At 45.4% G+C, this 27,824-nt stretch overlaps 1 protein-coding gene across 2 annotated transcripts in view; it reads left to right on the forward strand.

Moving 5' to 3' along the window:
- The window catches only part of FER (FER tyrosine kinase), a 307,686-nt gene that overhangs the window by 57,126 nt on the left and 222,736 nt on the right, over positions 1–27,824 (forward strand). For both annotated transcript variants that reach the window (XM_040421608.1, XM_040421607.1), the window contains exons 6-8: positions 1,527–1,626; positions 24,176–24,359; positions 27,183–27,320. In XM_040421608.1, coding sequence (XP_040277542.1) covers positions 1,527–1,626; positions 24,176–24,359; positions 27,183–27,320 — 422 coding nt within the window. The remainder of the gene's footprint in view (positions 1–1,526; positions 1,627–24,175; positions 24,360–27,182; positions 27,321–27,824) is intronic.

The raw sequence follows: 27,824 nt of genomic DNA on the forward strand, positions 1-27,824 counted from the left end.
CTCCCCCAACTGGTTACCTCCCCTCTGTACCCTTACTGCAGACTGCTAGCAATTCATTCATAACTTCTAGTGGAAATAATAGAGGAATGGGACAACATGGAGCCATAAGAATAGATGCTCTAGAATTTTTATTACATGGGGAATGCATGAAGCTATTAAAACAGGCATGTCTGAAGAGATGAAAGGTCCTCTTTAAAGGGAGTCTGTCACCTCCATATGGCCATATACAGTGCTTATATATAGCACACCTATACATGAAAGTTATGGTACCTTGCTTCATTCTAAGGTCCGGCCGAGATCCCGCGACTGTGCACTTCCTCGCCGGGCTGGTCGCCGGAGCATGCGCAGTAGTTAAAGCGATGCAGTGCCAACAATGGGCATCGCAGTGCGCATGCTCCGGCCCGGCGAGGCAGTGCACAGTCGCGGGATCTCGGCCGGATCTTAGGATGACGCAAGGGAATAGGAGGGCGGGCATATGCAGAGGCTGGGGCGGGGGAACAATGAAAAAAGGCAGGGCAGCCTGGGCACCAACACAGTGAACGCCGCCCCTGGGCACTTGCGAGTGCTCATTTGCATATCAATCAAAGTTCGTTTTTCCAGCTTCTGCAAGTCTAAAGACAAAGGTACCATAACTTTCATGTAAAGGTGTGCTATAGGGCAATGTAAGCACTGTATATGGCCATATGGAGGTGACAGACTCTCTTTAAAGGGGTTATGCGACACTAACAAATGCTCCCCCATATGCTGGGTCCCTCACACGGATTCTACTTACCTGGCTCCCCGCTCCTGCGCCGCTTCTGGTCCCCGCTCCTGTGCCGCTTCTGGTCCCCGCACTACCGCAGCTGCTTACCGCTCCTGTGCCCCACACTACTGCAGCTGCTTCTTCCCATGCGCAGATGAAAACATCCGGTGGATGTGGAGCAGCCAATGGCAGGCGTGGATGGGGGCAAGCCTCCCTAGCGTCACCCGCGATACTAGGAAGGCTCCCCCCTGTCACCGCTTGCTATTGGCTGCTCTCCCCTGGGACCAGGAGTGACGCGGGGAGCCAGGTAATTAGAATTAGTGTGAGGTGCCCGGGCATATGGTGGAGCATTTGTTACTGTCGGATAACCCCTTTAAGGCTGTATTAGACAGCCCGATTCTGCCAGGAAGGAAGCGTTCCTTTTTGGCAATCGCCTGCTCGCAAGCGGTGGAGACAGCTGCTATTACATGCAGTGATCGCCTCCTCAGCATAGGGAGGAGTGATCGTTATACCATTGTTCGTCCCCATGCTGTCCAGTTGTTTGCCCGCAGCAGATTGTGATTAGACACCACTATCTGCCGCTGGCAAACAATTTTAAACCAGTCAAAAGATTTGGATTGAACGTGTGTTTGCTTGTTCATCGGGCAATCAGCGCCAGTATTACAGTGCAAGATCATCGCTAACGAGCCTTCATACAAACGCTTGTTAGCGATGATTGGCACTAGAATTGTCTAAAATCTTATAAAATGTCATTAATGTTCCTTTCCCCCCCTGTTTATTTTAGGTAACAAAAACCGAATTAGAAAAACTGAAGTTGAGTTACAGGCAGCTAACAAAAGAAGTGAATTCAGCAAAGGAAAAATTTAAAGAAGCAGTGACAAAAGGTAATTTTAATGATTTAGAACATTTTGCTAAACAGGAATAGAATATACACACACCTATACATATTCTTAAGTCCAACTGCCTTGTTTTTTTTCTCCCTATAAGACGCACCTAGGAGGAAACTAAGAGAAAGTCCCAATCAGTCTTCCAATGTTAATCAGACCTCAGAACAGACCTTTCATGTTAATAAGACCCCCAATGACACCTCAGATCGGACTCCAAATGTTAAGACCACCAATCAGACTTCAGATCAGACCCCATGTTAATAAGACCTCTGTTCAGTCCTCAGATCAGACCCCCAATGTTGAGACCCCCAGTCAGACCTCTGATGAGATCGGCAAGTTAAGAAGACCCCTTTTCAGACACTCAGATCAGACAAAAGCAATAAATCAAGTTACCTCTCCTGCTCCTCATGCCAACGCTCTGGGGATTCAGCTCCTGCTTTTTCAGCTGTGCGTGAGGTCACAGTGCGACGACATCCTTATGCTGTGCACAGTCACAGCGAGTGGCCGAGGATCAGGAAGCGGTGAGTACAGAGCCAGGGGAGTGCTGCATTCACTGCTTCCTGGTCCTCCTGTACTAATAAGTGCTTCCATAATGGAAGCGCTTATTAACATTCGTCACATGAGACGAAAAAAGTGTGTGTTATAGGACGAAAAATACGGTACTTTATTTAGTGAAGTTCTGACCCCTGATCAACTGTATGCCAGGTGCCAGCAACACTTATCAGTGTGAAAATAGCAGGGCTGTAAACACATATATTTAGGGTACACATAGTTATATACTGCACAGTATGTGAGGGACAAGTGAGGGCAGCAGCTAGAAGCCCTGAAAGAGCCTGCTGGATCTCTCTGCGTTCCGGCATTGCTGTCCAGCCCAATTATCTTTAATGGGGACCAGCGGAGATGGGGCTGCAACATGGCAAATATGCCACAGTTTAGTCTGGCCAATTCGCAGCATGTTTACCGGTTTCTGGCTGGAACTCTGCCGATCCCCAGTATATTTAACCCTTTCTACCCCGGGCCAGTTTTCGCCCTCCTGGTCAGGCCATTTTCCCATATCATCACCATGACGGCCACAAGGAGATTGACCCATGACCTCTGTGGGGGCAGGAAACAGAGAAGAGGTTAAATTGCCCCCTCCCACCACCACACCTCAGTGTTCCTGTCCCCACTGTGGCCAGGGTCAGAGAAGAGTCTCCCTGCGGACGGCAGGGAGATGAAGATAGGAAATAGTCTCCTTTTTTATTTTTCTTTGTCTCCAGGAGGGTCTGAGGACGGTCTCCTGGTTACCTGAAGCTCATCGGAGCTCCCCCAGTCCGCCGGCGGCCGCGTGCTTATGCTGGGCTGGGGGATATCGGGAGGTCTCGCTCCGGCTGGTCTGGAGCCTGCTCCCGGGCCACAATCTCCTCCTCCTCCTCCCCTGTGGGTCGGGCTGGTGCGGCCGGCGTGTGCGCACGCCGACGTCAGTGACGTCACTTCCGGGTTCGGTCATGTGACGCAACCCGGAAGTAAAGCGCAGGAGGCTGAGCAGTTTGAATAAAAGGCGGGACGGCCATGGGAACGCCGATCTGAGGTCTGTGAGTACTGCAATTGCTTTGCTTGGAATATGTCAGGTCCTGAGATACAAACTGTTATGGAGCTTGATGCCCCCTCTCTGCCTCCTGTAAGTATCCCTCTGGGGGTCCGCTTTTCTTATAGCACTGTATTTTTACTAGGCCTATTTCTGATGCCTCTATTCCATATCTATTTCAGGCTAAAGAGGCGCAAAAAAAGTTTAATAAACCTCCTCGCTGCATCTCTTGTGCTAAAAGACTGCCTGAGGGATATGGAAAGAAGCTGTGTAAAGCATGTATTTCTGATGTGGTCCAGCAGGAACAGTCGTCCCTTATGGAGAATATCAGATCTGCGGTTCAGGAAGAAATTAGGGCCGCTAGAGTTGCTCAGTCTGATCCCCAGGACGAGCCCTCTCGCAAGCGTCCGCGTTCTAGGATCATTACCTCTGGATCCGAGGATGCCGACGATAAAGCCTCCACTTCCATCCAGTGGGAGGATGATCTCTCTCTCTCTGAAGGAGAAATATACGAAAATAATAAGAAATTTTATTTTTCCTCTGAAGAGATGAGTGACTTATTAAAGGCAGTCAGAACAACAATGGGGATTGAGGAAACCCCTAGGTCCTTATCCATTCAGGACGAAATGTTCGGGGGACTCAAGGTGAAAAAATCCAGGGTCTTCCCCATAAACGAACACATTAGACAAATGATTCTGGAGGAATGGTCAGAACCAGAAAAACGTTTGGGGATTTCCAAAGAATTAAAAAATCGACTGTTGTTCGACCCCTCTCAGTCTAAGTTGTTCGACGAGACCCCTAAAATAGATGTGCAGGTGGCGAAGGTTAATAAAAAAACTGCCCTGCCGTTTGAGGATGCCGCCCAATTGAAAGACGCTATGGAGCGGAAGGCAGATGCCCTTTTAAGGAAAGCTTGGGAGGCCTCCATGTTTAACATCAAGACCAACATCGCAGCAACGTCTGTCGCCAGGTCTATGTACTTATGGTTAGGAGAGCTTGAGAACCACCTAAGCAGTAAGACCTCCAGGGAAGAAATCTTGCAGTCCATCCCGCTACTTAAATCAGCTACGGGGTTCCTGGCAGATGCATCGGCTGAGTCTATTAGATTCTGCGCTAAGGAGGCAGGGCTTTCCAATGCAGCTCGTCGGGCTTTGTGGATGAAGTCTTGGTCGGGCGATAGAGTTTCTAAACAGAAGTTAATATCTATCCCCTTTTCAGGAGAATATGTATTCGGGCCGGTCCTAGACGAAATTCTTGAGAAAGCGGCCGACAAAAAGAAGGGATTCCCTGAGGAAAGGTCCTTTTAGAAAGAACCAGTCCTTTCGGTCTTACGGTGGACAAAACAAGTCTGTTAGAGGGAAAGGCAAGTCAGGCCGCTGGTCTTATCCCAAAGGGGGTAGAGGGAGAGGCTTCCTTCTCAAGCCCCAATCCAAATTCGAGGACAAACAATGACGCCATTGTAGGGGGGAGACTGAAGGATTTCCTGGGTCCATGGTCTCTAACATCAAGAGATCCCTGGGCCTTGGATATCATTCGGCAAGGTTACAGGATCGAGTTCACCTCTCTCCCCCTCCAAGATTCGTCGTCACAAAGATGCCTACCAGATTCTCCAACCTAAATATTTTTCAAGGAGTCCAGGACTTGGTGAAGAAGGGTGCAGTAATCCCAGTTCCTGCGTCTCAAAGAGGTCAAGGGTACTATTCAACCCTATTCTTAGTAAGGAAAAAGGAAGGAGACTTCCGGACCATCATAAACTTGAAACAACTGAACAAGTTTATTCTTTACAGGAAGTTCAAGATGGAGTCTCTCAGATCCATAGTACCATTGATAAAGCTAGGGGCATTTATGTGCTCAGTCGACCTGAAGGACGCCTATCTGCACGTCCCCATTCACCCAGATCACCAGAGGTTTCTAAGATTTGCTATCCTAGATCCTTCCAATCGGATTCGTCATTTCCAATTTATAGCACTACCCTTCGGGATTTCAGCCGCTCCAAGGCTTTTCACCAAATTAGTGATAGAGATGATAGCCCCACTCAGACAGGAAGGGTTAAATATAGTGCCATATCTGGACGACTTTCTAATTATAGCAGACTCAGAAGAACTCCTGCTATCGGACTTGGAAATATTTCTGTCCCGCCTGTCTCAACTAGGATGGATAGTGAACGAATCCAAGTCAATGTTGGTTCCATCCGAGAAGGTGAGGTTCCTGGGAGTTACTCTGGACTCCGTAACTCAGTCAACCTTCCTTCCACAGAGCAAGGTCCAGTCCCTGATAAACAAGGTGAGGCACTTCCAACGCCGGAAAGGATGTTCAGTGAGGGAAGCAATGAGCCTACTCGGCCTCCTAACCTCCTGTATACCTTCTGTCGAGTGGGCACAAGCTCACTGCCGAGTGATACAGAACTGGCTACTGTCCCACTAGAACAAGAAGGGCTCTCTGGACTCCAAACTTCCAATTCCAGGATCAGTAAAGAGCTCTCTCTCATGGTGGATGAAGGAGAAGAATCTTTCCCAGGGAGTCCCATGGATCAAATCGCCCTCAATTACCATCTTCACGGATGCCAGCCAATCCGGTTGGGGAGCGAAAATCGACAAAGCCTATTTCCAGGGGACGTGGAAGCATCTGATATCTGCCCTATCCTCAAATTTCAGGGAGCTGTATGCGGTAAGAGAAGCTCTACTCTCCGCCAGACAGTTGATAGGAAATCAGCATGTGAAAGTCCTATCGGACAATGTGACCATGGTCTCCTACTTGAAACACCAGGGAGGTACTCGATCAAGGAAACTCCAGAGTATCTCAGAGGAAATTTTCTTCTTTGCAGAGAAAGAACTAAAATCCATCTCAGCAATGCACCTGAAGGGGTCCCAGAATCTAGAAGCGGACTTTTTGAGCAGACAAGTGGTAGATCATACAGAGTGGGCACTGAATCCAGAGGTCTTCAATATGCTAACCCAGAGATGGGGGCTTCCTACAATAGACCTGTTCGCATCAAGGAGAAATACGAAAGTTCAAACATTCTGCTCCCTAAATGCAGGAGATCATCCCTGGAGGATAGATGCTTTCTCCCTAAAATGGTGCTGGGATCTAGGGTACGCATTCCCTCCGTTGCCTCTCATCCCAAGGGTCATTCAGAAGATTCAGGAGGGGAGAACCACAGTAATATTGATCGCCCCGTTCTGGCCGAAGAGAAGTTGGTTCGCTCCTCTATTGAAACTAGCAATAGACGAACCAGTGAGACTCCCACTCAGAGGGGACATCCTATACCAGGGTCCTTTGCTGCATCCTCATCCGGAGTTCCTGAAGCTCACGGCTTGGATCCTGAGGTCTCCCTCTTAAGGTCTCAGGGCCTGTCAGACAAAGTTATAGCCACCCTGAGATGTTCCAGAAAAAAAGTAACTTCCGCAATATACTTGAAGATCTGGAAAAGGTTCTGTTCATGGTCGGGCGAAGAGAATCCAAATTTTGTAGGGCCTAATATCCAGAAAATTCTGGAATTTCTACAGAAAGGTCTGGACATGGGCCTCTCTCCATCCACCTTAAAAGTTCAGATTTCGGCATTAAGCGCTTTCTTTGACGCCGACCTGGCAGACCATAGATGGGTCAAACGATTCATACGAGCTGCCCGCAGACTTAGACCCACGCTAAGATCCCGCGGCCCAACCTGGGACTTAAATTTAGTTCTTAACAACCTTATGTGTTCCCCATTTGAGCCATTGGAGAGTTGTTCAATTAAATTGCTTTCCTTCAAAACTGCTTTCCTTATAGCAATTACCTCTGCCAAGAGACTGGGAGAAATTCAAGCTCTCTCCATTAGGGAACCATACCTTACCATCACTGAGGATAAGATTGTGCTTAAACTAGACCCAGGTTTCCTGCCAAAGGTAGCCTCAGACCGCAACAGAGGCCAAGAGATCTTCCTTCCATCCTTTTTCAACAATCCCAAGGATCAGGAGGAAGAGAAATTTCATTTCCTTGATGTTAGGCGTACAGTCCTTAGATACTTAGAAGCCACTAGGGACTTCAGGAAGTCTGACAGCCTGCTTGTCCAATTTGCTGGAAAGAATAAAGGATCCAAGGTCTCAAAATCCTCCATTGCAAGATGGATTAAAGACACTATTACCCTTTGCTATAAGAATCAGAATCTGGATCCTCCTTCCAATATTAGAGCTCACTCTACCAGAGCTGTCTCCACTACTTTTGCTGAAAGAGCAGGGACCTCCCTGGATGATATATGCAGGGTCGCCTCCTGGTCTAGTATTCACACATTTGTGAAACATTACCGTTTGGATTTATCTGGAACCTCTGGCCTCTCCTTTGGTCGGAAGGTTCTCCAAGCGGTTGCCCCCACCCTTAAAAAATAATTTTATAACTCTCCTTGTGGCCGTCATGGTGATGATATGGGAAAACCGGAATTAGACTTACCGGTAATTTAGTTTCCATGAAATCACCATGACGGCCCATATATTCCCTCCCTTTCTTTTAAGTTCTTTTCACCGGTATTTTCTGGTATGATGTAATACTGGGAAATACTAAGACACTTCTGGCACTTGATATCTTTGGAACACTGAGGTGTGGTGGTGGGAGGGGGCAATTTAACCTCTTCTCTGTTTCCTGCCCCCACAGAGGTCATGGGTCAATCTCCTTGTGGCCGTCATGGTGATTTCATGGAAACTGAATTACCGGTAAGTCTAATTCCGGTTTTTTTGCAAATCTGACATGCGACACTTTGTGGCAATAACTTTGGAACACTTTTACTTATCCAAGCCATTCTGAGATTTTCTCGTGACACATTGTACTTCATGACAGTCATAAATTTGAGTCTATATAATTCACCTTTATTTATAGAAAAATCCCAAATTTACCAAAAATGTTGAAAAACCTCAATTTTCTAAATTTCAAATTCTCTGCTTTAAAAACAGAAAGCTATACCTCATATTTATTACTTAATATTCCCCATATGTCTACATTATGATGGCATCATTTTGTAAATGTCATTTTATTTTTTTAGGATGTTACAGAACTAGAAATTTTGATGCAAGTTTTAGATTTTCCTGAAAGTTTAAAAAAAACATTTTTTGAAAGGACCAATTCAGTTAAGTCCCTTTTACAAATTTTTATCATAGAAATTGCCAATAAATGATCCCATTTCAGAAACTACACCACTCAAGTTATTCAAAACTGATTTTACAAACTTTGTTAACCTTTTGGGTGTTTCACAAGAATTAAATGAATATGGAGATGGAAAATCAAAAGTTACCGTATTTTTCGCCCTATTAGACGCACCTGCACATAAGACGCACCTAGGTTTTTTGAGGAGGAAAATAGGAAAAAAAATATTTTAAACCAAAAGGTGTGCTTTTGGTGGGTTTTGAACTAATGGTGGTCTGTGGATGACACTATTATGGGGATCTGTTGAGGACACTGTTATGGGGGATCTGTTGAGGACACTGTTATGGGGGATCTGTGGGTGACACTGTTATGGGGGATCTGTGGGTGACACTGTTATGGGGGATCTGTGGGTGACACTGTTATGGGGGATCTGTGGGTGACACTGTTATGGGGGATCTGTGGGTGACACTGTTATGGGGGATCTGTGGGTGACACTGTTAAGGGGGATCTGTGGGTGACACTGTTATGAGGGATCTGTGCGTGACACTGTTATGGGGGATCTGTGGGTGACACATACTGTATATAGCATCTTATGCTATGTGTCATGCACAGATCCCTTCCATAACAGTGTGCCTGTAGTGTGAATTACCCCCAATACAGGGGGTGGGGGTTGCATCTGGTTTTATAATGACAGCGGGACCCGTGCAGTGACTGTATTGTACTACACAGGGCCCGCTCACTGTATATAATCATATCTGTAATTGTAGGCATTGTTAATGTATAAAAATTCTGGGTAATCAGCGCTTGTATTACGGTACTTACAAGCGCTCGGTAGCAGAGAGGAGGGAGGATCATCACGCCATGTTAGCCACAATCCAGGCTGAAGCTTGATAAAGGGCACCATATCAGGGCCCGAAACGTTGCACTAGCCATAAATGCAATTGTATGTACTACTGTACGAATAAAGCCTAAATAGCAACTTCATCTGGTGTGCTGTCTCCGCCATTTTTTGTGGCAAATTATAGAGAGGAGGGAGGAGGCCGGGAGGACGGGCGCTGGCAGCGTGAGTCACTATGTCATGCGCCCACGCCGCCTGCTTCATTCATAAAGTGGGCGGTGCAGGCGCATGATGTAGTGACTCACGCTGCCAGCGCCCGTCCTCCCGGCCTGCCTCCTCCCTTCTCTCTGCTTGTAAGTACCGTAATACAGGCGCTGATTACCCAGAATTTTTATACATTAACAATGCCTACAATTACAGATACGATTATATACAGTGAGCGGGGCCCGTGTAGTAGAATATAGTCACTGCACGTGCCCCGCTGTCATTATAAAACCAGATGCCGGCCCCCAGCCCCTCCTACACCCACGTGGCGGATCATTGAAAATTCGGCAAGATGCAGCATTCGCCCCATAAGACGCACTGCTATTTCTCCACACTTTTGGGGGGGGGGGGGGGGGGGGGGCTGGGGGCTGAGTGCATCTTATAGGGCGAAAAATACGGTAGCTTTTTTGGCAGATTTTCAATTTTTATATTTATTTTCCTATAACACAGCAAGAGTTAACAGCTAAACAAAAGTCAATATTTATTACCCTGATTCTGCAGTTTATCAGCAACCACCTGATGCACCACTACAGTAAAAAATCCAAAAAGTTACCCCATTCTGGAAACTACACCCCTCAAGGAATCTATCAAGGAATGTAGTGAGCACTTTGGCCCCAAGGGTATTTCATAGAATTAGGAAACACTTGACTGTGAAAATGAAAAATGACAGTTTTTTCTAGAAAAAATGACTTTACGCCCAAACTTTTCACTTTCACAAGGGGTTAAAGGAAAAAATGCACGCCAGTATGTGTTCCTCATTTTCTCCCTTTTCAGTATCCACCCCATATGTGCTTGTAGCCTGCTGTATGGATGCACAGCAGGCAAATAGCTAAATGTGAATTTGGCTGGCCCAAATTGGCAGACATGGATTTTAGGCGTCATGTCGCATTTAAAAAATAAAAAAAATTCCTGAGGTCCCCAGAAATGAAAAACCTCAAGAAATGACCCCATTTTGGAAAGGGCACCCCCTACGAACATTTTAAGTGGTGGAAAGGTTACTTTTCAGCAAACAGGTTTCTCACAGAAGGCAGAAACACTTGTTAAAGGGCTTCTGTCACCCCCCCATTGTGCAATTTTCATTAGCCGACATTAGCTATTTGCTAATGTCAGCTGAGTGCAATCATACATGTCCTACCTTTGTCTGTGGCTTATTTCTTGTAAAAATCATACTTTTATCATATGCAAATTTCTTCACTACCAGCAAGTTGGGCGTGTACTTGCTGGTAGCCGACGCATCTGCCGCTTCTAGACACGCCCCATCTCCTCTTGATAGACAGGGCCAGCGAGCGCTCTCCTCCTCCCATTGGCCCTGTCTGCTGCTGAATTCTCGCGCCGTAACGTTCTTCGACCGGCGCAGGCGTACTGAGTGAAGGACGCGCGCTTGCCTGCTCCATCCTCAGTGCGGCTGCGCCGATTACGTCACACTACACCCGGAAGAGAAGACTGCCGATTATCGCTGATGCGGCAGTCTTCTCTTCCGGGTGTAGTGTGACGTAATCGGCGCAGGTGCACTGAGGAAGGAGCTGGCAAGCGCGCGTCCTTCACTTGGTACACCCAGGGCCGTCTTTAATATTGATTGGACCCTGGGCAAAAATTTACTTGGGCCCCCTGGATCCTGCTTTCCCACACCTTAGCAGGCAATCACGCAGTATGCAGTATAGCACCCCACACTATACAGTACCCCGCAGTATAGCAGCCCACAGTATACAACACCTCACAGTATACAGTAGAGCAGTATAGCACCTCACCATATACAGCACCCCAAACTATACACGATACAGCACCCCACACTATACAGCCCCCCACACTATACAGTACAGGAGTATAACACTCCACAATATACTATACCCACAGTATACAGTATACAGCCCCCCCACAGTATACAGTACAGCAGTATAGTACTCCACAGTATACAGCCCCCCACAGTATACAGTACAGCAGTATAGCACTCCACAATATACAGCACCCACAGTATACAGTATACAGCCCCCCACAGTATACAGTACAGCAGTATAGCACTCCACAATATACAGCACCCACAGTATACAACCCCCCACAGTATACAGCACCCACAGTATACAGCCCCCCACAGTATACAGTACAGCAGTATAGCACTCCACAATATACAGCACCCACAGTATACAGTCCCCCACAGTATACAGGCCCCCACACTATACAGCACCCCACTATACAGTAGTTTACAGTATATTAGCATAACAGCCCCTGTCACCTTTTTCTGATGTAATCTTCACAAAAAAAGCTCCACAGTTAAGGCAAACTTCTACAGCAAAACTCCTGGTAGAAAGGACCTTGATGACCTCATAGTCATGTGACCAGTAATATTGCTAGGTTACTGATCACGTGGTGATGATGTCATCTAAGGTCCTAGAGAACCACAGCTCTCACAGTAAGCTGACTGGAGTGCCGGCAGGCATGGCAGCACCCCCTGTGTAGCGGACAGCCTGACAACCGGGGCAGTGGCTAGCAGGGCTCAAGAGGCAGCTGCCTTGGGCCCCCCAGGAGCAACTGGGCCCGGGGCAGCTGCCCCTTTTGCCCCTTGTTAAAGACTGCCCTGGGTACACCTGCGCTGATCGAGGAACGTTATGGCGCAGGAACAGGAATTCAGCAGCAGACGGGGCCAGCGGGAGGAGGAGAGCGCTCGCTGGCCCTGTCTATCAAGAGGAGATGGGGTGTGTCTAGATGCGGCGGCTACCAGCAAGTACACGCCCAACTTGCTGGTAGTGAAGAAATTTGCATATGATAAAAGTATGATTTTTACAAGAAATAAGCCACAGACAAAGGTAGGACATGTATGATTGCACTCAGCTGACATTAGCAAATGGCTAATGTCGGCTAATGAAAATTGCACAATGGGGGGTGACAGAAGCCCTTTAAAGGATTTCAAAGCACACATTGGTGAAAATGAAAAATTACTAGCAGACCCCAATTCTTCACTTTCACAAGGGGTAAAGGAGAAAATGCACCCCAGTATGGGTTCCCCATTTTCTCCCCATTCAGGAAACACCCCATATGTGCTTGTAGCCTGCTGTATGGGCGCACAGCAGTCAAACCGCTAAATGTGAATTTGGCTGTCCTGAATTGGCAGACATGAATTTTAGGTGCCATGTCGCATTTAAAAAATAAAAATAAAATTCCTGAGGTCCCCAGAAATGAAAAACCTCATTAAGTGACCCCATTTTGGAAAGGGCACCCCCGTATGAACATTTTAAGTGGTGGAAAGGTTACTTTTCAGCAAACAGGTATTTCACAGAAATGAATATGTATTGGTTGGTGAAAAGTGGATATGCAAGCAGTGTGGACAAAATTAGAGATATTAGGTGGTAAAACTACAGGGAGCATCAAGGATGAGTGGTAGATTCTAAAACACTCCTTCATGCACAGGCTAGGTTTTTCAGGGCAGGTTTCGCAGTGGTAAATGGTGTCCTTCCTAACCCCCCTTTTTGTACACACTCTGCATCTTTTTTGGGTCCTTCCCTTTCTTGCTGTCTGGGGGACTTTACATTTCGTGGTTCTCGTACAAAACAGCCACTGTAACTTATAGAAATACTGGGGCCCTATTCTGCTTGGTTTGGAAGAATTAAGGCCTTGATAACTATTTTTTGAAAGTGAAGAAATGTTCCTTTGTATCCTCTAGACTTAAGTAGCACGTACGCATAGTAAGTCCCACACTAGTTTCCCACTAACTCCTAGGACGCGGGGGCATTCTGGGGGTTCAATTTGGGAGTCTTTCCCTCCCTCATACCTTGCTCGCTTACTGGGCAGGTACTGGTGGAATCTTACCTTCCCCTTGAAATGTACCAGGAACTCATCTATACAGATATTTTGTTCTGGGTTGTACACTTGAGCAAACTTGGTGCTGAAGTGGTCAAGAATGGGCCTAATTTAAAAAAAAAGATCAAATGTTTGGTCATTTTGGGGCGGACACTGCATTATCATTATAATGCAAACATTTCAGAATCTACTCGAATCTATTCCAGGCCATGGCATTACTGAATATTTGAGTGTGGTACAAGACATCCACACTCCAATACTGTCTAATTTCATTTTTTTTAATAAGCCCCATATGCAGCACAAGCCCCCAGAAAATTTTAATTTCAGCTGCTGTAACTGGGGTCCAACCAAGGGGTCTTGCGTATGGCGATGTTGGGTTTTGGGTAATAAACTGCTTGGCATATTCCTTATTTTCCGGCGTATAAGACAACTTTCTAACACTAGAAATTCTTTTCAAAAGTCAGGGGTCGTCTTAAATGCCGGGTATACTCAGATCCGATGGTATATTCTAACCCCCAGGCGTTCCCATGGTGACGGGGACGCTTGCCTGGGGGTTAGAATATACAGGGACCCGCCGCTCATAGGAGTATACATTTATTAACTGTAATCCGGAACTTTAACTTTAAATTAACGCTCATCTCTTTACTAGGGTATCTTACTCTCAGCTCCGGCAACAGGCAGTGCGGGTGGCGCTCACTCACTGACGTCACGTGACTGCGCCTAGTCCCACTAGGCGGCGCAGCCGCGTGACGTCAGTGAGTGAGCGCCGCCGCACTGCCTGTTGCCGAAGCTGAGAGTAAGATACCCTAGTAAAGAGATGAGAGTTAATTTAAAGTTAAAGTTACGGATTACAGTTAATAAATGTATACTCCTCTGAGCGTCGGGGAGGGGGATCTGTGGATGGCACTGTTATGGGGAGGGGGATCTGTGGATGGCACTGTTATGGGGAGGGGGATCTGTGGATGGCACTGTTATGGGGAGGGGGATCTGTGGATGGCACATATAGCATAAGATGCTATATAGTGTCATCCACTGATCCCCCTCCCCATAGCAGTGTCATCCACTGATCCCCCTCCCCTTAGCAGTGTCATCCACTGATCCCCCTCCCCTTAGCAGTGTCATCCACTGATCCCCCTCCCCATAGCAGTGTCATCCACTGATCCCCCTCCCCATAGCAGTGTCATCCACTGATCCCCCTCCCCATAGCAGTGTCATCCACTGATCCCCCTCCCCACCACAGTTCCATTCACAGATCCCCCCCTCCTCATAACAGTGCCATCCACAGATCCCAGTCAGTTCCCTGGCCTGGAGAAGATTGTCTTGAAGATAGGGAGGACTGTGCATTCAAGGATAGTCTTATACGGCAAGTATAGCCCAAACCTTATATTTTAAATGGAAAAGTTGGGGGTCGTCTTATGCGCCCAGTCGTCTTATACACCAGAAAATACGGTAAATTTGTTTGGGCCACGATAAAATTTACTAAATCTTTACTGAAAAAAATAAATTTCTGTGAAGCCTATGCAGTCAATTTGGATTCCAGAGTTTCCCACAAACTCTGGAATTTGGGCTGATAATCATCAGGGGGTGAGGTCCATATGGGATCACTCTGGGGGGCTGCCCCAGCTGTTGTTCTGGGGCATCTCCTAGAGGGTCCCTCATCAGCGGATGATGTTGATGAGGGGGTAGAGGAAAGTGCTGTCCTGTTCTCCCTCGCTGGCAGTCTCAGTATCAGAGGCAAGCATGGCGTATGCCTCTTCAGCCGAGTACATTCTCCAGGACATTTTTATTTTTGTGTGTGTAAAGTGTCAGGGAGGTGTATGTAATGATTTCACACGTGAGGGGTCTTGTAATAAATTTCCAATAAGATTTAGGGGAAGAAAAAAAAAAGAAAAAAAAAAAGAAGAAAAAGATAATAAAATGAATATGAAAATTTAGGGGAAAAAAGGAGTCTACTGGAAAAAAATAAAAATGAGCAGAGGTGTGATGAGTAAAGATTACATTACTGATTGGCACTTAGCAGGCGCAGTACAAGCACACACAGATGCACGCAAAAATCTACACTAACACTACCTAAAATTGAGATGGATATATATATATATATATATATATATATATAATATATATATAATCACTAAGTTCGTTTTTTCATAGAAAAAAAAGAACTAAGCTCAAAAGCGACCAGTAAAAAATAAGGTACTGGTTGGTGCTCAGGGCTGCAGAACGCATGCAAGCTGACGTTTGGTACGTCCATGCAGACACTGCAGTATAAAAATTTACTGCAGATACAAAAAAGAACACTGTCTAAAATTTTTTCTTTTTTTATATATATATATATATATATATAGCTCTTAACTATTACTTCTAAAAAAAAAGCAGAGATGGAAAAAATACTTGCACCAAAAAAATTAGCCCAGGTGCTGAACAGTGGATTATGGACTCATCAGCGCTTGGCGTTCACAGCTCGCTCACAAAAAAAGTGGTGCAGAGCAGGAAAAAAAACAAAACAGATAAGTGAAAAAAAAAGTCGCAATTTGTTCGCTTAGCAGACAGGGGGGATAAGGATTAGGTCTTGGGAGGCTTGCACACAGAAACATTTTTGACTTTACTTTTTTCACTTTTTTTTCCCCTGCTCTGCACCGAGTGAAAAAAGTAAAGTGACCAAAAAAAAGTCAAAAATTGTTCGCTGCCTGGGATTAGGGGGGTAGGGACAGGGATTAGGACTTGGGAAGGTGGGGGGTGGATTAGGGATCTGGAACTGCTGCAAAAAATATAAAAAAATCACTGTAGGAGATGTTCCAGATGTTTTTCTTCTTTTCACAGGTAGTAGAAAGCTGTGGTGGTGCACCACAAGTCCCAGCATGCAGATACAGCACAGAGGGGCACAGGTCCACTTTGCATGCATTCTCCAGCTAGAATGGCTGCATGCAAAGGGATTCTTCCGGTTCCCTCTGCTGCTGTAGCGCTGCCATTGGCTGAAGCGTTGTTCCAGACAATCGCAGCGCTGGCAGGGGACCCCAAACACTGGAGTCCCCTGCCTGACCTCGGCGGAGACAGGTGCTGACTAGTTCAGCACATGTCACCTCCACATGACCCCCCCTTCCCTCCCCGGCTTCCCCTGCAGCTCCGTATCGCAGTCGGAGCTGCGATGGGCCGAACTATGTAATCCGGCCAATAGCAGCGATCTGGGGCTGCAGGGTGCGGACATATCTCAACTATATCTCCTCTATTTGTCCCGCCGTAGTAGTACGGCGCTGTTTGGCAAGTCACCTCCCGCAGCGCCGTACTATTACGGTGCTGGTCGGGAAGGGGTTAATGGGGCTGGTGGTTTTCAGGTAATGCTAGATCCAGACATCTACAGCAGGCTGCTCCCTGCCTGAGCAGCCTGCTGGTGCTAAAAGCAGTAGTGTGAAACTAGCCTAAGGAACATTTCGGGACAGGTTTTCTCGTATAAATGTACAAGTTCTCTAAATAAAGTGTATTACAAAAATGTTCCCCATCACTATCCCTACACATTAGGGAAACAAACATGGCACTTTAATACATGTTGCTTACTTTGTCATTGGATTGGTTTTTCCCTTAGTTTTTTAATTCATTGAGTATAAAATTTTTATCTGTAAACTTTATTGTTCTTGTATAGGACAGCATCATTAGCTGGAGAAAGGTAGTCAGTAAATCATAAAAAAAATTGTCCGCTGTAGTGTGGCCACAAGGGACACTGAGTGATAAGGTCCTCCTTCTAAAGTGGCACCAGCATGTCCCTTATGGAAGGACTGTTGAGCTAGGATTCAGCACTCCCAATCTCCAGTTGAGGACTCCAACGGGAACGTGGTGTGCCTTCCATTTTAAACCTCCAAATGATATGCCCTTATTTACCACGGCTAAATGCAGTGTCATCACTTGTATTAGAGTCCTTAGGGTATGTCCACATGGGACTTGCACAATACGGATTCACGTAACCTACAACAAATGGCCAGCAGAATTTTTGCGGTGTTATCATGGCAAAATATTCAACCGAAATTCCACTTCAGAAAATGTGCCTGTGTGACAGTAAGGTTTATATTAAATGAGTAGATCATCCAGGCGATTTTCAGGGGGGAAGCGTTACTTCCTAGCAATCGCCTGCTCGTCAGCGGAGGAGACCACTGCTATTGCATGCAGAAATCTTCTCCACAGTATGGGGAACAGTGATCGCTAATGCCTTCGCTCTTCCCCATACTGAATCATTGTTTGCCTGCAACAGATCGTGGTTAGACGGCACAATCTGCCCCTTGGAAATGATTATTTTTAAACTTGCTGAAACATTCAGATTACCCGAGGAATGAGCAATTGCTCGTTCATTGGATAATCAGCGCCAGTATTACACTGCCAGGAATACAAACGCTTGTTAGCGATGATCTGCACAATTATCTGCCCATCTAATCCCATCTAATATAAGCCTAACCGAAAGGCTCATGCACTTGACTGTCGGATGTTTTGCTTTAGGCAAAACACGGATACCGGCAATGTGCATTCCGCACGAATACCGGCCCTCTTATAAAGCAGTCCTATCCTTGTCCGTAATGCGGACTGTAATAGGACATGATCTATTTTGCAGAACGGCCTTGCAGACATACGGACACAGAATGCACATGGAGTCTTTTACTTTTTTTTTTTTTTTTTTTAAACCCCATTGAAGTGAGTGGTTCCACATATGGGAAAAAAATATGTTTGTACTCACGCGCCCTAATACAGAATCATAGTGCCTCTGGCATTGTTTCCAGAATAATTGAACCTTGATTTCATTTGTACTGAATAGAGACTGATAATGAAAGATTAATTCAAATATATGCACAGTCGAGTCACATTATTATGACCACTTCCTACTTTTAATGTCAGCAGTGCATACAGTAGCTCATGAAGGAAGTCACGTGTGGTGAGCTGGCTTAGTGGGTATAAATAGGATGTTGTAGGCTGTCTGCTCACATATCCCTCCTTGTAGTCATGGGTAAAAGGGGTGATTTATCAGATTTGCAAAAAGGATGATTGACTTTTGGGCAGAGGGAGGCAGTATTTCTGGAACTGCGCGAACTGTGAACTGTGGAAACTGCAGAGCACCATGTGCGACTGATGTGAGAGGGGGACATTGGTTACAAAGGTGTGCGACAGTGGAGCAGCTCGCTGCCAGACGTGTGTCTAAAACAGTTTAGCGAATGCAGACCGATGGTCACTGGACTTCTGCTAATGAAGTTGCACCTGCAGAAAAGGCTTCAATTTTTTAATGGCAGTATCGGAATTGGACCTCCGCTGATTGGCAAAGGGATGCCTTCTCCAATGAGTCACGATCTCTGCTTCATGGAACAGATGGACGTTGGCGTATCAGATGAGAGACCTCAGAGAACAAACACCCTGCAAATGTCCCTGGAAGAACACAAGCTGGTGATGGCAGCATTATGGTCTGGGGAATGTTTTCATGACATTTTCTGGGCCCACTCATCCATTTCAAAGGCACTCTCAACCGACTTGGTTATGAACAGTGATGGTCAGTTCGCAGTGTTCGCCAACGAACACATGCGGGCTGCCATCTTGACTCGCCCATCCGGCGATGCACAGGTAAGCCCTTACCTGTGCCGGGAGCCGGTCGGAAATGAAATGCGGTCACCGGGAGCAGGCAGTTCCGAGAACAGCCGCCGGGGGCCTTCATCAGGCTGTTCTCGGAACTGCCTGCTCTTGGTGACTGCCTTTGATTTCAGACCGGCACAGGTAAGGGCTTACCTGTGCATTGCCGGACGGGTAAGTCAAGATGGCAGCTCGCATGTGTTCGTTGGCGAACACTGCAAACTGACCATCACTGGTTATGAATCCCTTCCTTGCAGATCACGTACACCCATACATGGTGCTTGTCTCCCCTGGGTCGGATGGGATCTTCCAGCAAGACAATGCGACATGTCACCTGGCTAGAAATGTCAGACATTGATTGGAAGAGCATGAACAAGGCTTCCAAGTACTACCCTCACCACCTAATACCCCAGAACCGAATTGACCATCTGTGAGACCACCTCAATTGTCGTGCTCACTCTAGGGATCCTACCACACGCACCCTCCAGCAGTTGTGGGATGCACTGCAGTCATCATGGCTCCAGATACCTGGGACAACCTACCAGGACCTTACTTAGTCACTCCTAGCCCGTCTAGCTGCTGTCAGTGCTGCACACAGTGTTTATTCTGTTATATTAGCTGGTGGTCAGAATAATGTGTAGTAGTTTGCTTACTTTTTTGTGTCTGATTTGTAGTAAATCTCTGATTTAGTAAATTTTTTCAAACTCTGAGCAGCACCAAAGGTATATAAGTACTATGCTGAGCTCTTATCTTCCGGAAATCCTTTTTTTTCCAAAATGGCAGACTTCACCAATGTGACCTTCTCACATGTATCTTTTCATACATCATTTTAAGTGGATTTCCCTTTCGTTATAATAATTACAGTAAAAGAACATTTCACCTGAGGTCGATTGTGCTTCCTGGCAGCTAAAGTTTTTTTCTTCAGTATTTTAGATACCCATAAAGATGTAACACGACAAAATTAATAGCACAGCGCCAGCTATGACAAGTCGAATGGCATGGCTCATATTCCATTTTATTAGGCCTTTAAATTTTAGAGGTGCTTTTTCGTGATTGTGACTATTTCCTTCACATAAAGTGTTTTCTGGCAACGGGATATGTGCAGTAGGGGCTGGCCACAATTTATCTGCTCTCTCCCACTTGAATCAATATTTTAAGACATAAGGGAGATGTTGGCATTGCACAATTTGTGAAAAATAGTTTGAAGCCAATTCTCACTGCAGGCAAAGCAGTTTGTGCTTCGTCAATAGAGAAGACATTTAATTGGGTAAACTGTGTCTGTCTATTTCATGAGAACCATCTGTGTATGACTCTTATACCAATCCTTTGGAATTAGGTGGAATATGGGGTCTGGCTTTTAAAGAATTACTTGCGGTTTTTAAGTGGGCTCTATTGCAACTTAGACCACATCCCTATATGTTGTGTAGACTTTGTCCTTCCCTTATTTCTTGTAGCAATGTAGGGGCACATTTATTGAGACCAGTGTTTTAGACTCCGGTCTTAATAAAGCCCCATAGCTGGCGGTGGATCCACCGAAGTTATGAAGAGGCGCCTGCGTCTCCATATTGTAGCAGCTTGTGCCTGTTGTCTTCATGTTACACTGTCTATTCTCCACCCCAGCAAATATGTATTAACCTCCTGAAAGGTCATTTGTTAACTCCACCAGGACGGGAATGGTTTGTACAGTGCCGCCATTGGTATAGGAGGTGGTCATCAGTTTAAATGCATCATGATATTATATTTTAACTGAACAAGGGCCAATAGACAATCCAAATGTATAGGCTAGATCCAGCGCCCAACTATGAAACATAACTTTTAATGTTACATAATAAAACTATGGTATCTTCAGTATGGAAAATTAAAAGTTCTGTTTTATCGTTGGGCTCTGGATCATATACATTTGGATTGTCTATTCCAATACATTTGATCTGAGGAATGATACATGCTTGCTCTGGCCTGTTGCTTAAATTGACTAAAGGTAACACCAGTAGGGCTTCCCAACATATACCTCTGGTATGTATATGCCACCGCTTAGCCATACATTGGCATACCTCGCCCATTACTTTCCATGAACAAAGGCTCCCAAAAATGTTTACCAGACTGTGCTATTTCATACAGCTGAAAAGAAGGTATACAGGTATGTATCTGTGTTGACAGAAGCCAAAAGGACACTTTTGACCTCCTTCCCCTGAATGGAGCCTATGTTTGACCTTCTGTGTGGACCAGGAGCTTTCTCACAGCATATGGGCGCTGAGTATGGACTAAGGATATAATGTTGTGCATATGGGTTGAAGTGCTGCTTCTTTTTGTGTGTGTATATGTTTACGGCTATACACATTTTTAACTGCAAGTACAATTCTATTACAAAAAGGGCATCTGTCAGCAGATTTCTATCTGTGTAACTGGCTGGCCTGCTATAGCTGAAGGTGTCTGTATACATCCATTCATATGTATGTATACAGCAGTTATTTCTGATGAAGCTTGTGCTGGCATGTTACCCATGAATAGTGTCTTCAATTTCACTATATGACTAAGGGCCCATTCAGACGGCCGTAGTGCTTTGCGGATCCGCAAAACACGGATACCGGGTGTGTGCGTTACACAATTTGCGGACCGCACATGGCCGCGACCATAATAGAAATTGCATATTCTTGTCCGCAAATAGGACATGTTCGATCTTTTCCGCGGAGCCGCGGTACGGAATAACTGATGCTGTCTGCATCTTTTGATGGCCTATAGAAAAGAATGGATACGCAGACCTTGCGCAAAATTTCGGAACGGGTGCGGATCCGTTCATACGGCCGTGTGAATGAGCCCTTTAGAGGAAGCTCTTACTTCCAGGTAAACGTTATTCGTGCCGTGCATTTGATTGTGGACTAAAAATATTATGAAATTGTGCATATGAAATATCGGGATCTGCTCTGTATTTCAGCTGCAGTTGCCATTTTAGTATTTCTGCTAATATTGCTCTGTTCACACTAGTGTCATTGTTTCCATTTATAGCAGATCTGTGAGACAGATTTCAACGAATCCTAAAATATCCCATTGACTTGATGTGGGGTTTGCCAGGTTTATGTTGAGTTTTCAGTATTTTTGTTGGCAAAATACTGGAAAACTTATAGGGGTAGTGCACGAATGGGGGGTTTGGCAACCCTTCCCACTTGGCTGGAAAAGGAAGCTTAGCCGGCTCCCAGCTTCTCCCGGCCTGCGTTGCTCCATTTGGCTTCCTCGGTGAAAACAGTGAATGGCTGCAGGCGATGTCAAACTGGATGTCTTCAGAGAAGGACCCTAGCGGAGCATTGCAGGCCAGGGGGAGAAGGAGTGAGGAGCCAGTGGCGGCAAGCAGGTAAGCTTCCCTTTACAGGTTGGTCCAAGTGGGGGGTTTGCCTCCTCACCCCCCTTCTCCTTTCTTGCACAAACCCTCTAAGAGATGCCCTATAGAAGTGATCAGAGCCTTAAACGGATCACCCTTTTTGGCCAGCCAGGCGAAGGGAAAACATAGTATTAAATGGCTGCTCTTCACATGAGTGAGTCTGCCAGAATGGTAGTTGCTTTAATACAGCGGCATTTCGCTTGGGATTTTCGTGGATGACATACAGAATCCTATAAACAAGGGTTATCTTCATAGGACAGCCCCTTTAAAGCAGTTTTCCGGTCTTTTACTATTGATGACCTATCCTCAGAGTAGGTCATCAGATCGGCGGGGGTCCGACACCCCCGCCGATCAGTTGTATGAGGAGACGGCGTGCGCACATGACGTCTCCCTTCTCTCTTCCTGTCTACTGCTGCTGTCTATAGCAAAGACCATAGATCGCAGCAGCGGACAGGAAGAGGCAAGGGAGATGGTATGCGTGCACTGCACATGCTGTCTCCTCATGCAGCTGATCAGCAGGGGTGTCGGACCCCTGCCGATCTGATATTGATAATCTATCCTGGGGACAACCCCTTTAATGGTAATATAAGACCACCTCTCATCAAATCCAAAGAAATATTTTAACCATAGTTAATATGGACGGCATATCTGCTTCAGATGAAGAATTTTATATTTCCTGACTATAAAACCAATGTTAAAGTTGAGGTTTTTAAATTGGCTTTGTCTCGTATTCAGTCTCGGCATCATTCCTTGTTATCTTTCTCTAAATTGAGCTATACTCAGATATAATATAGATGTGGGTGTTGTTTGGCAGCAGCTTCTCACCCCCTACACATTGTTAAAAAAAATATATCATGCACACTCAACCGATGTCTATATTTATGGTCCGCTTAAGCAGAGTGATCCAATTAAATACTTATGTTGTATTACCTGTTTTGGATCGTCATCAAGGTTTACTCCCATTCTAATACATTTTGTATACTTTTGTGTGACCATCCAAAAGTTCTGAATATTTAAAGGGATTCTGTCACCAGGATTAACGATATGTAGATATTTATATGTGCCCATTAGTCTTCATGCAGTGTTTACAATGATCCCTCTGTTTTTGCTCTGTGTGCCTTATATTCTTATAAAAAGCGATCCTATTCATATGTAAATCACCTCTGTCAGGAGCCCAAGGGGTTGTCCCACGATCTCCTGGATCCCAGCCGCGCCTATCGATCCGGAGCCCAGCACCGCCTACTACTTTATATTCACTGCACTATCCTGACGTCATGTTATCTCTGCGCCGTAGCCTCGCACAGGCGCAGTGGACACTGTAGTCTGCGCCCGTGCGGACTACTGGAACCGGCTTCAACTTGTCCACTGCGCATGCGCACCCCGATCGGACCGGAAAATACTTTCTCTCTCTGCGCAAGTCGGTCAAAATTGTCAAAGGAGCGATTGCTGCCAGAAGAGTCCTCCGCCTAGGAGCGACTTGCGCAGAGTGAGTCTTTTCCGGTCCGATCGGGGTGCGCAGGGAGCCGCCCCTATGCGCAGTGGACAAGATGAAGCCGGTGCCAGTAGTCCGCACGGGGACTACAGTGTCCACTGCGCCTGCGCGAGACTACGGAGCAGAGATTACATGACGTCAGGATAGTGCAGTGAATAAATTAAGTAGTAGGCGGTGCTGGGCTCCGGATCGATGGGCGCGGCTGGGCTCCAGGAGATCGTGGGACAACCCCTTGGGCTCCTGACAGAGGTGATTTACATATGAATAGGATCGCTTTTTATAAGAATATAAGGCACACAGAGCATAAACAGAGGGATCATTGTAAACACTGCATGAAGACTAATGGGCACATATAAATATCTACATATCGTTAATCCTGCTGACAGAATCCCTTTAATAATGCAGTAACCCATCAGGTTGCAATGATTCTGGTTTAGAAGTGTGATTTTAGGAGTAGGACCAGTGGTTGAATCTTGTTGGGTAACGACTTTGTGTCTCTTCTATACAACACAGGTAAAGAGTCAGAAAAAGCCAAGGACCGATATGACAAAGCCACTATGAAACTCCACATGCTCCATAACCAGTACGTGCTTGCCCTGAAAGGAGCCCAGCTTCACCAGGATCAGTATTATGATTCCACTCTCCCTCTTCTACTGGATTCTCTACAGACCATGCAAGAGGAGATGATCAGAGGCCTGTAAGACATCTTGTTATAATCATTTTGGTTTGTGCGAAGGTCTTATGTGGTAGATTTTTTTTATTCAGTTTTGTAAAAAAAGACGACCTGTCACCACAAAATGCAATGCAATCTGACAGCACCATGTTATAGAGCAGGAGGAGCTGAGCAGATGAATGTATAGTTTTGTGGGGAAAGATTCAGTAAAACCTGTAATTTATACATTTACGTGTATATCCTGTGAAAAGCTATCGGTACATGAGGGAGGTGTTATCAGTAGGGATGAGCGAACTTGTGTTTAAAGTTCAGCGGACAAGGCTCGGGTTAGCTAAGAATTCCGTTATGGATTCCGCTGTCACGGACCAAAAGTTATGGTCTGTGGTAGCGGAATCCAGATCAGAGAAAAATAGCTTGTTCTCGAGTTATCAGACTTTAAACTGAACTGACATTCTTTCTGAATTCTGTGATAAATTCATTTTGACATGGAGACGGGCTGTCTGCTCACTGAAGGATCAGAGTACCTTATCCGACATAAGTCTATGGAGAGGTGAGGGAGGAGAAGCAGCAATGAAGGCAGGGCCAGAATCTCCGGTCTCCTTGTAGTCTGTGGGCAGGTATCATTATAGCTAGTCTCCACTCCCCAGCTCAGAGAGGAAGCATGCAATACATGTCATATAATGGTCAGATATGGTGTTATCTCTCATTTATACACATATGGCAGCTTAAAGGGAACCTGTCACTTCAAAAACGCATATAAAACCGCCAGCATTACCTCATAGTAGCCCCCAGTTTGTTGTTAATCATGTGTTTGATCCGGTAATCTGATGCTTCATAGATTCAAAAAACTGTTTTAAGCGCCACCAGCACTTTCTTGCCCGTCAGCTTGAAGTCAAGGGGGCAGCGGCTTCTTTGCTTTAAGTCAAGGTAAGCACACCCCCTAATTGTTCCCTCTTTTGTTAAGAGGGGACGGTTAGGGGACGTGCTTACCTTGACTTGAAGCAAGGAAGCCGCTTAGTCCCTTTTAGATTACGTTCACGCTGCTTTCACAGGCTCCATTCAGTGCTGTTCTTCCCTCCGATGTGAGGAGGGAACCCGAGAGACCTCATTACAAGTCAGTGAGGTTATTTTGACATTTTTTTTAAATAAATGGAAGCCACAATGGTTGTGTGAACAGAGCCGAAGAGAGGTTTGGGGTTTTATGGTTGCCTATTTAACAAGTATCAGTTGACTTATTTTTAGGGTCCATTCACATGTCTGCAAAATGGGTCCGCATCTGTTCTGAAATTTTGCATTTATTTACTATGGGGCCGGAATGTGCTGTCCGCTTCCGCTTTTGTGGATGCCCACTTCCGGATCTGTACTTCCATTACGCAAAAAAATAGAACATGTCCTATTCTTGTCCACAATTGTGGACAAAAAAAAAGGCATTTTCTATGAGAGTGCCGGCGATGTGCGTTCTGCAAAATGCGGAACGCACATTGCCGGTGTCCTGTTTTGCGGATTCGCAAAACACATACGGACGTGTGAATGCACCCTTAGTGTCCTGTTATGGTTGGATATTTTATTTAGTCTTTATTATTGTACTTTCTAGAACATACCGTTTAAGTCGATAACAAACTCTTAACACTTCTTTTTAGTTTTCTACATAACCTTTGTATTTTTCATGGACCTGTTGAAATATGGAAAGGTACAGTGGCGATCAAAATTAGAGAACAGCACACAATTTCCGAAATGTCAAGGTCATGGTGTAGTCCTATGTGAATATATCCTAACATATATAGCAGTATTTTAAGATGATTTCATGAATTTTTATTCTAAAGCACAGAATAAAAATGTAAATGAGATAATTGAAAAAGAACACTGATCGAAATTAGAGAAGACTTTCCGATACCTGCAAGTTTTTGGTGTTAATCTGGCAACTGATGCTAATTAACTTAATGATCTGACAAACCCTATTTAACTGGCAGCCTAACTTTCCAGTTTTCACTGACTTGATGTGAAGTGGTCCAGAGTTTATTTTAGTGATGAAAGCGAGTTTAATTGATTTGGATCTGATGGGAACCATTATGTTCGACAAACTGGGGAAAGACTGAACCCAAAGTGTGTAAAGAAGTCAGTGAAAGGTGGAGGAGGAAGTGTCATGGTTTGGGCAATGTTTTCTGCAGCAGGAGTTGGACCTCTCCTACAGCTACATGGCGGAGTGAATGCAAGTGTGTATCAGAACCTTCTTCAACAACACGTGGTTCCTTCCTTGCGTTCATCACTCAATCAGCCAGCAATTTTCATGCAGGACAATGCCCCATGTCACATAGCAAAACGGGTAAAGCAGTTCCTTGAAACGGAAAACATTGAAACAATGCAATGGCCAGCCCAGAGTCCTGATCTAAACCCAATAGAAAACCTTCACAGAACTGTTGAAGAGACTGGAAGAAGAGTGGACGAAAATCACACCAGAGCAGTGTGAGAGACTAGTGATGTCCTGTGGCCGCAGATGTGCTGAAGTCATTAGAAGCAAGGGCCTGTACACTTCTACTGATTGCTGACTGGTGTAACCTTCAGAAAATTTAGTTAGAATCTTTCTCTGTGCTACAGTCATTGCTGTTCTCTAATTATAATCATCAGGTTTTTTGATAAATAAAGGTTTTATGTTGATATACTTTGGTTATTTTGGAAAACACTGTTCTAATGGCATGGTGCACCCCTTACAAAAGATCCTTCAAATGTTCATAAAGATTCATCAAGTGTTCATAAATTGTTCTCTAATTTTGATCGCCATTGTATATGTAACACTGAATATGTTCTCTGAACTGGACGTGTGGACTAAACTTTTCTTTGTTATTCCAGCAAAGGGATCTTTGATGAATATTGCCAGATTACCAGCCTTGTGTCTGATGAAATTGTGGCTGTGCATAAAGAAATAGAGATTTGCGTCCAAGAAATAAATCCGAGCACCGAGTATGAAAACTTCATTGAGAAACATAAGTAAGTTTCCTGTTTTAATGTCTACACTTTGGGAGGAATTTACCCCCCCCCCCCACTCACACTTGTTTTTTGGTGCCAAAAAGGTGCAAACCCTTTGTTTGCGACTTTTTAAACACCATTGCGACAAAATTTTGGCACAAGTGGTGTTTCTATGACTCCTTTGCCACTTTCTGAAAAGGGGGCATGGCGAGGGCTTGTGAGGGAGCAGGACCAGGACGGTGCTTTTTGTGTCCTGTAGGAAGCGGGTGAACTGTGCAGTAGTTGAGGACAGACAGCTGGTTCTCTGCTTTGATTGGATTTTCATTACTGCTGAGATGCATATCTGCAGAAACCTGCTAGGCCCTGATGCAGTAATTGGAGCAGGAGAAAAAAAGGTAAGTGCATTAAATTGAAAAGGTTCACTTGCTTTAAAGGGAACTTGTTGGGAGCTTGATTCTGCGCGAACAATTTCCGACACCCAGGACCCCTCCCTCCTGATCAGCTGTTCGAGAAGGCAGCGGTGCT

Source organism: Bufo bufo, chromosome 2 (assembly GCF_905171765.1).
Source record: "Bufo bufo chromosome 2, aBufBuf1.1, whole genome shotgun sequence".
NCBI classification, from domain to species: Eukaryota; Metazoa; Chordata; class Amphibia; order Anura; family Bufonidae; genus Bufo; species Bufo bufo.